Source organism: Trachurus japonicus, chromosome 12 (assembly GCF_045865225.1).
Source record: "Trachurus japonicus isolate A0001 chromosome 12, Traja_1.0".
Taxonomy (NCBI): Eukaryota; Metazoa; Chordata; class Actinopteri; order Carangiformes; family Carangidae; genus Trachurus; species Trachurus japonicus.
The window spans coordinates 22078904-22093335 of NC_140918.1; the positions used below are offsets into that span (position 1 = coordinate 22078904).

Below are 14432 nucleotides of genomic sequence, written 5' to 3' on the forward strand. Positions count from 1 at the left end.
CGTAAGATAAAGGAATATACAATCTTATATTTCTGTTTTAATTTGTCTCTCCTCAGTGACACAAATGGGACTTATCTGAACTGACATGTCACTAAAACTCTGAATTTTGTAAGTAGTCTGTCCTGAAGTTGAACTTATAAACAACAGACTGACACTGCTGTTGAGCACTGTGAATGTCTCTCTCTCTGTGTCTCTAGCACTGGAGCCTTTGGAGCTTAGAGTGCAGCTACAAAACCTGAGTGACTGTACACGGGGACAGCTACCAGCTGCCACTGTCCATCACAAAATGAATACACATGCACACACACTCACATACACAGAGTGACTGAGTTGGTCCATGTTGAGCACAGAGCTCATGGCCGTCCCTGGCTGAGTCACATGCAATGAAGTAACACCAAGGAGGTCTTTTTCTTTACCTTACCATGGGAATCTAACCATTACCCTCTTTTCTGTCAGAAAGCTTTGTCCAGACGAATCTATTAAGAGCCAGTATGAAGACCGTGGAACCCACTTCAGTTGTACAGACCCTCCTTCTGTTGGTTCTGGTCACATCAAGCTATGGCATACAGAGAGGTAAGTGAGCTTTTCATTTGCTGGCTCTCAGAACTTTTTAAAAGTGTATTTGTTTTCAGCATAATAACATGTCAAAAGTGTTGTATAGTACATTTTCAAAAATTTGCGTGATCTTCCTTCTGACTGTGTGCCTGTGTGAGATGAGCTCTCAGGGCTACATGTCAACAATGACGTGTGTGAGGAGAAGAGAAATATCACAGGAAGCATCCTTTATTCTTACAAAGGTCTTTGAACCTTTGTAAACACTGTTCCTATAGCGAGGTGACTGAGCAGGTCGACTTCCCTCAGCCATGAGTAGCGCTGAGATCACCTGTTTTCCACTACATCCTGCGGGGAAAAGGAGAAGGTGTTTATAGGCCTACATAGTGTAAATGTGACTAAATCTATATCCTTCCTACACCCTGTGCATATCCTCTCCACAGGCTGTCGTAAAGGTGATTGGAGACTACCTATTCACCTTGTTGCTACTTCTTTTACTAATATCTTTTCCATATGATTGGGACACCTTCACGCCAAACTCTGCTGGGAAAAATATGACATCATAACCTGTTCTGTAAAGCTTGCACCATATGACACTTATACCTGTATTTTTCAGTCACTTTAGTCAACTTTAATGTTTGTAATGGACTTTTATCTCTGACCTGCAGTAAATTCAGGCGTGGCTTCATCATCAGCTCAGGGAATATGAGGCGTACCATATCAAATGCTGTCACAATTCTATCAGCTCAAGTACAGGCCTGCAGAGCTGACATACAATACATGTTTTATGAGTATAGAAATACAGTATAGGATGGGCATTGGCTTGAAGAAGCAGGTGGTGTAGATACTGTCACATTCTGCCTGGGTTGGGTACCGTGAGCGATAGACTCAGCTGGCACAGTGGAGGGCTAGATTTGGCACATGACCTGTGCTTTGCGTATTATGCCAGTGATTACAAGGCTGCAGTGAATGGGTTGCATCTTTCTTGTCATTACAAATCACTGACATCTTGTCAGCAACCATTTGTAGATATAAAAGTGAGTAGAATGATTTACCTGCCACTAATTCAGTGTCACGGATGGGGAATTCTACAAAAAGAGACCACTGATCTTCGATTTTATGAAGTCTCATTATGTCTACCAGTACAAATCTTTACCCACAGTAATTTGCCTCAGTACTTGAACATTTAAGTGTTGCAAACTTGCTACATTTTACAGTTAAAAGTGTAACAGAGCAAGGTGTCTAGATATATGGCAATGGACCTCAGTCTTCAGCTTCTCCCTCTGCCTTCAGGTTACATGCTGCGCTATAGGCTAAACACATCCAGGTTCCTGGATGGTGGTTGGTTAATCCATCAAAGTCAGTGACTTTTAGCCTTATACACACGAAAACGGAGCTTCACCCAAAACGATCTTTTTCATGTTTATTTTGAAAAAAAAATCATGTCTAGAAATATCTGCAGAGCAACAGGAGGAAAAGGCTCGCACACTGATTAAAAATGGCAGTGTCCACCAGAGATTAACGGATGCAACAAAGATTTGGTCCATCAAACAACAAAAGAAAAGTGCAACCATGGTGATAAAATAAAATAAAGAAACAAAAATGAGTAAGACAAAAACGTTTCGGCCTACACAGCCATCTTCAGTCTGTCTGTCACTCAGATGGCTGTGTAGGCCGAAACGTTTTTGTAGGGTTAGTCTAATCTCTGGTGGACATTGCCATTTTTGGTCAGTGTGCGAGCCTTTTCCTCCTGTTGCTCTCAAATGTTTGTTGGCCTACGCACCTGAAAAGAGGATCTTTTGGACAGTGAGCAAGAGCGCAAACACCTTTTCTCCTTTTTAGAAATATTTGCATACACACGGATCCACTGAAAATGACTGAAAACGTGTGTGGCGCTGTAACGCTGCCAGACATGAACACCAACAATAGAGAAGAATTTGGATAGTTCAAACTCCCAAAAATATAAGCAGAGTGTGCTGTTCTGAGCCTCAAATATTTTAAAACTTTAATCTTTGTAATTAACCTCTCATGTATTTGTATTTTTACTGCAGTAAGTTCAGACACGACTCCAGGATCAGATCTAGTCATGTGAAACAGATGTCAAATGCTGGCAGGCACATTACTGACACAATTGTATTCAGGGTTTGAGTCAAGTTGTGTCAATGTGTGCTTTTATCTTATTGTATATTGTATTGGTGTTATTGGAGTGGATCAGTTGAGCAAAGCTGAAATAGATGACACAAAAGATGATTCATCTTCATGGTTGTCTGCTGGGATGCTGGGCTGGCATTTAGCTATTAGCTTTGTTTGATATTCGGGTGAGCAGACATAAACTGGATATTGATCTTTATTAATCTTTCTCTTTGAAGGTCTTTAAATCACAATGGTCTTATGGATGTGACAGCAGTTTGAAACTTTCAAGCTTTTAGTCAAATGAAATATAGACGTCATGAACCAAAATGACATGATCCAACATCTCAGTTACTGTAGACAACATAACCATTTAGAATTAATATCTTCTCTTTGGGAATTACACAATAAGTTAATCAGGCATCCCTTAAGCCAGCCATTGTACTATTTTTCTTATCAGTGGATACCACATAAAGACAGTGCCATGTAAAGGCTTTCTCTGTGAACTTAAAGAATGGCTCCTTTGCTGACATCAGATCCAATGACATGCCACAAGAACAATACCAGTTTTGTGTTTGTTCTTGTTTGACCACACTGTCCAGATTCCAAAACTGTATCTGCTCTGCATGATAGCCTCAGAGAAACAGGGAGAGCAAAAGAGGCAACACTGTTCACTCCGCCTCTTCCAGGAGCCAACAGCTGATAGGCGGCGTGATACAGCGGGTCGCGGAGCTTGCCGGTCACTCACTTAGTTACTCAGTTACTTTTTGGGGAAAGTAACTAGTAACTATAACTAATTACTTTTTACAAGTAATATGCCCAACACTGGCTGCAGCCACTGGTCAGTGGGCACAACCCTGAGGTACTACACTACCATGTGGTTCTGTGTTGTGTCCCTCAGAGAATTACATTTTTGCACATCTTACACCTCGTCCTGACATGCAGCGAGCAAGCGAAACGGCAACGAAAACTCGCGCGAGGGTGTCCTGATATGCAGCGTGACAATTTTGTCGCAAGTATATTCTATTGGTTCAGAATCTAAACCAATCAAATTATAAAGGGACGTACACAAACTTGCGACGCTATTTTGAGATTCCTGGCATTTCCGGTTGCCGTTTTTCACATCTTGGAGTGTTTTTTCCTCTCATATTCTCCTCTCTCTGATAACTTGCTTGTCAACAGGAAGCAGCGTGTACTTATCAACCAATAAGAAGTGTTTAGGGGCGGGACACCGCCGTGAAATGTCGTCCAGATAGAGACAATGCGAGCGATAATTTCAGGGTTGAGCGACATCGCTGGACAGCGCCATGTCGCTTGCGGCGTAGGGACAGGCTGAAAAGTACACATTCTAATCACTTTTCCTCGCTCGCTTGCTCGCGTCGCTGTCGCATCGCTGTCACATCGCTGTATGTCAGGACGGGGTGTTATGCTGCGTTCAAGACAACTCGGAAGTCGGAAAAAAACAAGCTCCGAGTTGTAAAAAATGAATTGAATGGCGTCAAACTCGGAAATTACAGGTCGGAAACTCGGGTGTCATATCAGAGCTCCGACTTTCCGACTTGACATCACGACAACATCAAAACATGGCGGCCCTCGTCTTAAACGGTTAGAATTTAGACATTTTAAAGCAGAAGTTAGCGATCCGGTGGTTTTGGCTAACTTCTTGTCAGCCGATGGAGTTAGCAGTCCCCGCCCTCGTCATGGATCTATTGGTCCTCGTCCCTACGTCACCACATTCACGCGCATCCCTTGGCTGCACACACAGCCCTTCATGCCGTTCTCTCTCCTCATTGGATAAAGGTTGTAGGATACAAGGAAGTATACAAGAAGTTTTCTCCTCGGCTTACAGCAGAGCAGAGTGACTGACAGACCCGTGTTTCAGACCAAACATTCTATGTAAGTGATTGCTGTCGGAAGATAGAACTATTTAAGACTTATATTAACACAAATATTCCGCTTACTTCTGCTTTAAGTTGTTGAGGTTTGAGTGCATGTTATTGTGTATTATTACAGTAGCCTATATAAAATACATTTATTTTAAGCTGTGATTGTTGTATGGTGTGAAATTGCAGTCCTCATATGTGACGGAAATAACGATGAACTGTTATCAAGGCTGTAACATTATATGTGCACTCATCTACAGCATCTCCTCTCCTCCAAAATAAACATCATTTACTGCTGCATTTATTTTTTATATTCAGCTATGAGCCACAACATGCCAAACTTCCTTCAGGTATCCATGTTTTTTTTTCTCCCGAGTTCCTGCAGCGTGAACGCAATGATGTCGGAAGTCGGAAATTTCCGAGTTGGGAATTCTGACCTCCGAGTTGTTATGAACGCAGCATTATTTCTTTATCATGATGTCATCATTCCAATAAGATAAGAAGAGTCATTAACTCTGATGCCATGAACTTCATGTGACACGTGTCAAAGGCAAACTGGCTTTGATATTTGTGACATCATTCATATTATGATGTCATAGCACATTTCAAAGGATATAAACCTCCAAGTTCTTACAGAACCTCAATGAATGCAGTTGTGTAATCAGGCTACACACTTAATTTATGAGAATTATTCCATAATTAAGTTGCAACAACTCGATTTGTCGGTGGTCGTGCAGGCCGAAGAGGAGATTATCCTTTCCCGGCAACAGAGAATTTGAACGTTTCGTTTAACCAACCAGTTGTTGTTGTGGTATTCTTTGTTCATTGGGAACAGACCTCACAACACAGCAAGTCATGTCTCATTCTGTTCGGTTGAGGAGGAGGAGCAGTTGCATGAAGAAGGCATATGTTGTGCCTCTCATCCTACTTCTACTTACTTGGTCCTTCCTCCCCTTGTTGACCTATTTCACCTCTAGCATGAGTGTTACAGAGACTCTTACACAGGAAAAAGCCCATCGTTTTCGCCCATCGCATGCGACCCAGTTCAGCTTCACCGTGTGGTATCAAATTGAAAGCACACAGACCATATCTAACCCACTGTTGGCAGGTGAATGTTGGCCATTTCGCGATGGCCAGGTAGCCCTTGTAAAAACTCTGTCTCACCCCATAACGATAACTCATGTGATTCTAGATGGAATGCGTCACTGCAACTCCCCAACTGGCAGCATAGCATCAGTGCCCAAAGACTTTGAAGTCTATGGAATGAAAAACGAAGAAGAAGGAACGCTGCTCGGGACATTCACCTACGATAAGCACGGCGAGCCGACACAGATATTTACGCTTCCTAATTTCAGTGATGAGGTTTACAGAACAGTGGTGCTGCGTGTCCTAAGTACCTGGGAAGATGTCAAAGACACGTGTCTTCTCCACCTCCGTGTGCTTGGGATCATCACTAACCCATGAGAGGCGCTGAGCCAGAAAGTATGTGTGATGTTTGTTGTTAACTTCTGTATCCAAAACGAAATAAAAAGAACAACAAAAAATTAGAAAGGCCACTCTTAACCCTCCTGTTGTGCTTATGGGTCAAATTGACCCAATCCGTTCCCTTCCTCCATCCTTTTTCCCTTCCTCCATCCTTTTTCCCTTCCTTCCTTCCCGTTGTCCTTACTTCTTTTCCCTTCGATCCAATGGACCTGATCTGTTCCCTCCCTCCATCTTTCTTTCCTCCTTTTTCCTTCCTTCTTTCCCTTCTTCTTCCTTGAACAAATCTGTTCCCTCCCTCAATTTTTCTTTCCTTCGTTTTTCCCTCCCTTTCCACAATCCTATTCCCTCCCTTCCTTCTTTCCCTTCTTCCTTCCTTGAACAAATCTGTTCCCTCCCTCAATCTTTCTTTCCTTCGTTTTTCCCTCCCTTTCCACAATCCTATTCCTCCCTTCGTTCCTTCCTGCCTTCTTTCCCTTCTTCCTTCCTTGAACAAATCTGTTCCCTCCCTCAATCTTTCGTTTTTCCCTCCCTTTCCACAATCATATTCCCTCCCTTCTTTCCTTCCTTCTTTCCTTCCTTCCTTCCTTCCTTCCTTCCTTCCTTCCTTCCTTCCTTCCTTCCTTCCTTCCTTCCTTCTTCCCTCCTTGAACAAATCTGTTCTCTCCTTCTACAGTATCTTTCTTTCCTTCTGTCCTTTCTTCCTTCTTTGCCTTCATCCTTACTTCTTCCTTCCTTCCTTGACCCAGGAGGACAACAGGGTTAGAGACATTCTCAACCTTTCTGCTCCACCAATTGGGTTTTCTTTGGGAGCTTCTTTTATTTAAAAAAAGAACAAGATGAAAAAAATCAGGAAGGCCACTCTTTACGTAAGACATTCACAACTTTACCGCTCCAACAGATTTTCTCAAAATTTTCACCAGGCCACACCACCAACACTTTCCGACCGCCCCGTAAAGCATTCATCTTGAGGGAGACCAGTATCAGTTTCTCTTGTGATGTTTTGTTTGGACCAATGATTTTCATGGGTACAAGCAAAACATCCTTAAACCTAGAGAACTGTTTTACTTCCAGATGAATGCTTTCAAAATTGGATTTTCTCTGGGTGCTCTGGTTTGCCCACTTCTTTTATAAAAAAAAAAAATCCTCTCTTTACAAAAAAGACCCCTAATAAAATTCATTGAAATGTCTAGTCAAACATCATGCCAACTATTTGAGTCCCACTGCACTGTAAAGAGGACATCCCAGGCTTTTTAGTGTTACAGTTGTGGGGGTGTGGCGAACAGCACACATGCACTCACTTGGTGGGAATCACAAACATAAACAAAAAACATCTCTTTCACTCACTCTGCCCCCTGGTTCACACACCAAAGTCACCAGTTACTTTTTGGGTAAGTAACTAGTAACTACTATTAACTTTTCAAAATGTGCCCAACACCAGTCAAACACATTTTTTCTGTTGATGACAGCTTCCAGGTAAATGTTAAAGGTGTACAGAAAAGAAAATTGAATTTGAGCCCACTCTGGGTCATAAAATTAGTGTAATAACTCATCTATCAGACGATGTAGGCCAAACTTTGTGCAAAATTCTATTTTTGAGTAAATCCGTGATGAAAGTGTGTATTTTAGTGTAGTTTTTTTTTCGTATTGGATAATGCAGGCGCACGGATTATACGTCAGCCTGTACACGATTCACTAGCCACTGATATTGGATCCGTAATCCGTCATTCAAACGTCTGAGACACGCACACACACACGGAGCTCGGGCTCGCCCCAAACTTTGAATATCCCGCCCGCTCGATAACGACCAATCAAATTCATTTTCCTTACTCGGGTAAACTCGTGTTGCAGCTCGTGACAACTCGGCGCGACAAACGGGACAAACGGCCATTTCTGTACACCTTTAATGTAATGCTACTTAACCATGCTCACAGTGACATTACTAATAATTCAGTATTTTTCTTCTTATCATATTAATTATCTTCTTAAATGTGTCCCTCAAAACATGTAAAAAATATTTTTCCCATTCATCTTTTCCTTGAGGAGCTAGGCCTCAGAGACTGTTCTGTGTGCAGGTTTAGAATGGGCGGGCTTAAATCGATGACCGCTTTACGTAAAGCGGACATACTTACATAAACCCGCCCCCTGCTCTGCTCTACGTATAAATACATTCAGCCAACTGACTTCAGAGGTTTTCCGTCCCACTTGCTCTTGAGTCTAGCAGAAACACGTGTAACAGCCAGCTAACTAAACATAGTCATGTTCACACACAGGGGAGACCACTACTGTCCTGTTCCTTCATATAACGAGTTTACAGTGCTAACGTTAACGTATTCACACCGTGATAAACAGCAGTCACCGCGGGGAGAGAGGCTGACTCCCCCGGTCACACACTCTATGGTCACACACCCCTCGCAACGTTACACACGACACACAGCAGCAGCAGCAGCAGCAGCAGCTACAACACCGTCTTTTGACCAGAGTCTCCCTCATTAACACACTGTCCGACCAAACAGCCTCCTCTCCCCCCAAACAACCAGACACACGGGAGACCAGCCATACTGTACAATCACGGACAGAAAACAGTTAAAAAAAAAAAAAAAACCTCCGCTGTGCTCTCAGTCCACCACAAGTCCGAGCGGACACACAGCTGATCAAACCATTTCTTACCTTCACTCTGGTGTCTAAAACAGGCAGCAGCAGCATCAGTCATCCAGTTAATAATCCACCGATATTATTCCCGTTTTGATCGTTACTCGCGGTCTGCCCGTTTCCTCCGTTTGCATTGTGTGAAAGAGAAAAAAAAGTTTTTAGCCGCGGTAGCAGCCGTAGCCTCCCGGCTCCACCGTGTTGTTTCCCCTGGTCTCCTCCCACCGGGACACGGCTGCTGCTCAGCTCGGACGCGGTGTCACGGCGGTCTGGACTGGGTCTGGACTCGGTACCAGGTCCAGAGATAATTCACTGTCTCTGCTACTGCTTCTCCTGTCAGGGCACTTGAAGCTAGAGCTAAGCTAAAGCTAAGCTAACGTTAGCTAAAAACTTTATTTTTTTCACACAATGCAAATGGATGAAGCACGCTGACTGGTAGATGTAAACAGAGCAGCATGGTGGATTAACCTGTTAGAGCTGGATGGCTGCAGCTGGGACTGTTTAGACACCAAGAGTGAAGGTAAGAAATATTTCCTTTAGGTTTATCAGCTGTGTCAGTGCTGAGGACTGGGGTGTGTGGTGGAGTGTGTTTGAGGTCACGTTTAGGGTGTGTATCAGAGACAGTCAGTGAAGTCCAGCTCTCCTGCCATGGGGCGTGGTTTCTTTGCCTGCAGCACGACCATATCGCGACACGCCCCCACCGTTCTGAACCAGAGAAAACTGCTCATTTATTGACAACTTTGATGCAGAATTTTATATACTTCACGACTTTTTTAGTCCTCCAAATTTGACAGAGTGGTTAATAATATATTTTCCTGTGGTATTATAAACTTAAAACACATATTTATTCTTGGTTTACCCGGTCTTTAAAGCAGAAGTAAGCGATCCGGTGGTTTTGGCTAACTTTTTGTCAGCCGATGGAGTTAGCAGCCCCCGCCCTCGTCCCTACGTCACCACATTCACGCACATCCCTTGGCTGCACACACAGAGAGGACCGCCCCTTGATGCCATTCTCTCTCCTCATTGGATAAAGGTTGTAGGATACAAGGAAAGTTTTCTCCTCGGCTTACAGCAGAGCAGAGTGACTATTTAAAGGTACAACGAGGAGTTTCTATTTGGTACTAAAAAAGTCTCACATTAATGTGGATGAATCTACGTTACCCACACTTGTTAATGGCTCCATTTTCGATAAATATATCGTTTTGTCTCTATCGTTATTTTGTCATTATTAGTGGTGGTGGAAATGCTGGTCGAGCCGACCAGCGTTTCCTTACTTTCGGTTTTGCGGACGCTCATGAGAATAACGCCGCCGTATTGCCGTTTATGGTCGGAACTATGACGGTAACTGAACCTCTTTGAACCTCTGACTTTAATTCTTGATGAATGAAAACATGAGTCAGTCTTGCGCCGGTCGAAGAATTCTACGGTGCGCGTGGAGGCTCATAAATGTAGTGTGAAAACACTTCGCTTTTCCAAAACTCCTCATTGTCCCTTTAAGACTTATATTAACACAAACATTCCACTTACTTCTGCTTTAATTGTGCCATGTTTACCATCTTCTTTTGTGAGTAGATAAGTAACATTAATTTTGTTAAAGCAGAAGTAAGCGATCCAGTGGTTTTGGCTAACTTCTTGACAGCCGATGGAGTTAGCAGTCCCCGCCCTCGTCCCTACATCACCACATTCACGCGCATTCCTTGGCTGCACACACAGAGAGGACCGCCCCTTTATGCCGTTCTCTCTCCTCATTGGATAAAGGTTGTAGGATACAAGGAAATAAAATAAAAGTTTTCTCCTCGGCTTACAGCAGAGCAGAGTGACTGACAGACCCACGTGTTTCAGACCAAACACTCTATAGAAGTGATTGCTGTCGGAAGATATAACTATTTAAGACTTATATTAACACAAACATTCCGCTTACTTCTGCTTTAATTAAACACCCGGTAAACCACATCTGAAGCAGTTGAGAAGTCAAATAGTTTGCGGTAGCCTACTGTTAGCCGAGCTAAAAATAAAACTTTAAGCTGCTACATGATAAAAGAGGAGGGCCAGTGAGATATTTTCACCGTAGCCTGACCCTGGCTAAAACTGTATCCAGTGTTTAGAACAACATGTCAAGGTTTTTGTTGATTTATAGGACTTTCATTCCACCAGTTCATGAGCCTTAATGACCTTGGGTTGAGTGTGAGGATGTGGGCTGGCTTTCTAGATGTTTTGTGAAATCTTTGTTTCACAAGAGACTAAACAAGAACAGTGTCCTCTAAACCCTCTAAAATCATTTCCTTTATCATCATTTCTTTTAGTTCTTTAGCCTCTGCTCCATTCCTCTCTTCACATCTCTTCTCTTTATTTTGCCTTTTCTTCCTCATAGTTCATGCAGAGTTTACAAAAGCAACCCTGATGTCTTTGATCTGAATCCACATACAGTATAAACAGTTCCTGACTCACCCATGTACTACTACTATCTTCTTCCATCCCTTTCCCTGTCAACATGTTTTTGTTTTTATTCTCCCTCTCATTTTCTTTCCTTATTATATTCACCCAGAGTAAAACAATAAATACTAAACTACCTTATTTAGTTGTTTCCTTTCATCCTCCTTTCACTTGCCTGAAAATAATCTCTCTGTTCTCATTTTCCATATTCTTCTTTTCAGGATTGAAGCTTACTAAAATAAATAAATATTGATCACATCTTTACTTTGGATTCACATGGTTTATACCATGAAAAAGAACAGGTGGTTGTAATAATTTATAGTTGCTGTACATAAAACTGGTAATTTGCCATTTTTCCTCTAACAAAGACCATCTGTTGAAATCAAGCAGTGAATAATGTGTGCACTGGGAATGAAACCTGTCCTTGAACCTTAAATTTCAATGTTGTCTTTGCTTCCTTTTATGCTTGAATAATAATTTAATTTCCCAGCTTGGGATCAATAAAGTATATCTATCTATATATCTATCTATCTTAAAAAAAGTTATAACAAACTTCAGAAGAACTTCAAATGTGGAAACCTCTTGATTGTTATTTCAACAAATAAGTTGGGATTTTTCTCTTTCACCTACAACCATCTTTCTTCTGCTCAGGTCAAAACTGTAACCTCTAAATGTCTGATTTATCCACAGACTGAGCTGGTCACTGACAGACTAAAACAGATGACTCAGTCTAAAGTAGGAATGCCAAAAATGTCAAATTATTTATCCGAAAAGATACAGCTGTTTGCAGTTCACTGAATGAGACTGTGATGTGTTGTTCAGTTTGCAGTCCACTTTCCCATCATCCAAAACCAATGTTGGTGATTACTGTATTTTTCTGCAGAAAACTTCTCATTCAGTGATTCAGCTCAGTGCTACACTCAAAAGGTCCAATATCAATGTTTTCTCTGGTTACAGGAGACTGATAAAATCAAATTGTTCCTATTCTTTATAGAGACTGTATTAGATTTGTAATAAACATTTTCATAGATTTTTTGTAACTTATGTTTTAATGTTTTTGTATCTTCCCTGCCTAGCACCTCGCATTATCACCTTATTAGAAACAGTGGATGTACTACTGGATCACAACGCCACCTTCATTTGTGAAGTGGAGTCACGTCCCCCTGCTGACATCACCTGGACCAGGAATAACCACCCCATCATGTAAGTCTTCACCAAACAAACCACATGCTGAAGATAGAATTTAATTTTGTCTTTTTCTTTCGATTTTTTTTAAAATATATATATAGCGGGGATATGTCAACAATGTCTGAATGCAACTGCAAATATATAAATACTATATAAATCAAACCATTGCAAATTCTTATAATAGAATTAGTGAGTATCACTTGCAGCTTATTGGCTAACTAAAATTAACATCAGCATAACAATTGCCATTAAAATGATTTTGGCCATTAAAATACTAATATTTGCATAGTATAAAGTATCAGTAATACTAGCGGCAAACAAAAGTGAACATATCCTGTAAACAAATTGTTTCATGTAAAGTTTAGATAAGCTACTTTAGACAATTAAAAATCTCAGTTAAATGTTCACCACTTCACACCTCAGGCCTTTTTGTCCCATCAGGTACTATGATCCCCGGTACATGACCAGGGAGCAGGGACAGATGCTAATCATCCCTCATGTAAGAGAGTCTGACAACGGAGAGTACTGCTGCATCGCAAGTAATGGCATCGGAGAGCCAGCCAAGAGCTGTGGAGCACTGCAGCTAAAAATGAGTATGTCTGGTTTCCACCAAGGTCGTAGAGTGCAGTCCAGTTTTTAGTTGAGTTCATATTTTAAAACATTTAGGAGATGCTACAAGTCAGTTAAAGTGCAAACGAATACACGGTTGCATTGGCTCAAAACCACTTCAAACCAGTGTCTTGTCTCTTGTCTTTCTCTACATCAGAACCACAGATCAAACGCCACCCCACCAATTTAACCCTCCTGTTAGAATCCAAAGCGGTGTTACCTTGTGTGACCCTCGGCAATCCCAAACCAGATGTGACCTGGCTCAAAGATGATGAGCTTATCAAGGTATGCACAACAACAGTAGGAGGTTGCCGGAAGGTTTCTGGTCACATGAAGCTTTTCACTGATTTAGTCTGTTAAATAACCATTGGACAGTAGTGCACTGTTGTTTAATAGTTTTCAGATTGTCTTTCTGTACATTGGTCCATCTGTCCCATTCCTGTGGAGATGATATTTCTGCATTTCAGAGGTCAAAGGTCAAAATCATGATGACCTCAAAAATTGTGGTTTTGGTCTTGTAAATTAAGTGTCTCGAGGACTTTTCAAGAGAATCCTTTTAGAAATGTGCATTTGGACCTTTTGGTGGTCAAAGGTCAAGGTCCTGATGACTACAGAAACACCTTTTAAGCATGAACCTAGACTTGCCACAGCAATTGTATTGCAAAAGGTCACAAAATGGTCTATGAATGAAATTAGTCCAACTGGTAAAGGTATACAATTGTGAGGTGGTAATTCCAGTTTATTTGATGCTTTCTAACAAGGAAACATAATTCTCTCCCAGATCAGTGACCGTGTTTCCATTCTTGACTATGGTGCATTGAAGATTCATAACATACAGAAGGAGGATGCTGGACAGTACCGCTGTGTGGCCAGGAATAGCTTTGGTTTGGCCTTTTCAAAGCCTGTCACCATAGAGGTACAGGGTATGTATTTCAACGCTCTATTCTTATATATAAATGCACAGTGGAACATTAAAGTTTAGCTGCATTGTAACTCTGTGTCTGTATATATCAAAACTATTGTGCTTTGTGCTTGTGTGTAGCTCCAGCACGAATCCTGCGGGTTCCAAAAGAGAAAAGAGTAGCGTATGGCAGCCAGATTACACTCGACTGTAACGCCACAGGGAATCCGATCCCCACCATCACATGGCTGGAAAATGGGAACACGGTAAGTCCAGCTGGTGTTTTTTTTTCTTCTTTTTCCCAACATTTATTATGTTTAAACGTGAACATTGTTGTCTCATAGAATCTGAGAGGCCATTACAGTACATTCCCATAAATGTGTCTCTAAATGTTGAAAAGCCTCTAAAACAGCATTTTGGGGCAAAAAACCTCTCCTAAAATCTGAATTCCTGTTGCTTCTCATCCATCCATCCATTCATCCATCCAACTATGTGTGCCTTCCCAAATCCACTTCAACTCTCATAAATAGTTGCGATTGTGTTTCCTTTACAGTGGTTGAGTTTGGCTGGAATGTCAGACAACTCGGCCAGCAATCAGAGAAACT

At 41.7% G+C, this 14432-nt stretch overlaps 1 protein-coding gene across 1 annotated transcript in view; it reads left to right on the forward strand.

Moving 5' to 3' along the window:
* Positions 1–310: 310 nt before the first annotated feature.
* Positions 311–14432, forward strand: part of musk (muscle, skeletal, receptor tyrosine kinase) — a 35502-nt gene continuing 21380 nt past the window's right edge. Inside the window, exons 1-6 of the mRNA XM_085793844.1 lie at positions 311–573; positions 12206–12332; positions 12759–12910; positions 13084–13211; positions 13708–13849; positions 13969–14093. Of these exons, the coding sequence (XP_085649970.1) occupies positions 492–573; positions 12206–12332; positions 12759–12910; positions 13084–13211; positions 13708–13849; positions 13969–14093 (756 nt within the window). The 5' untranslated portion in view covers positions 311–491. The remainder of the gene's footprint in view (positions 574–12205; positions 12333–12758; positions 12911–13083; positions 13212–13707; positions 13850–13968; positions 14094–14432) is intronic.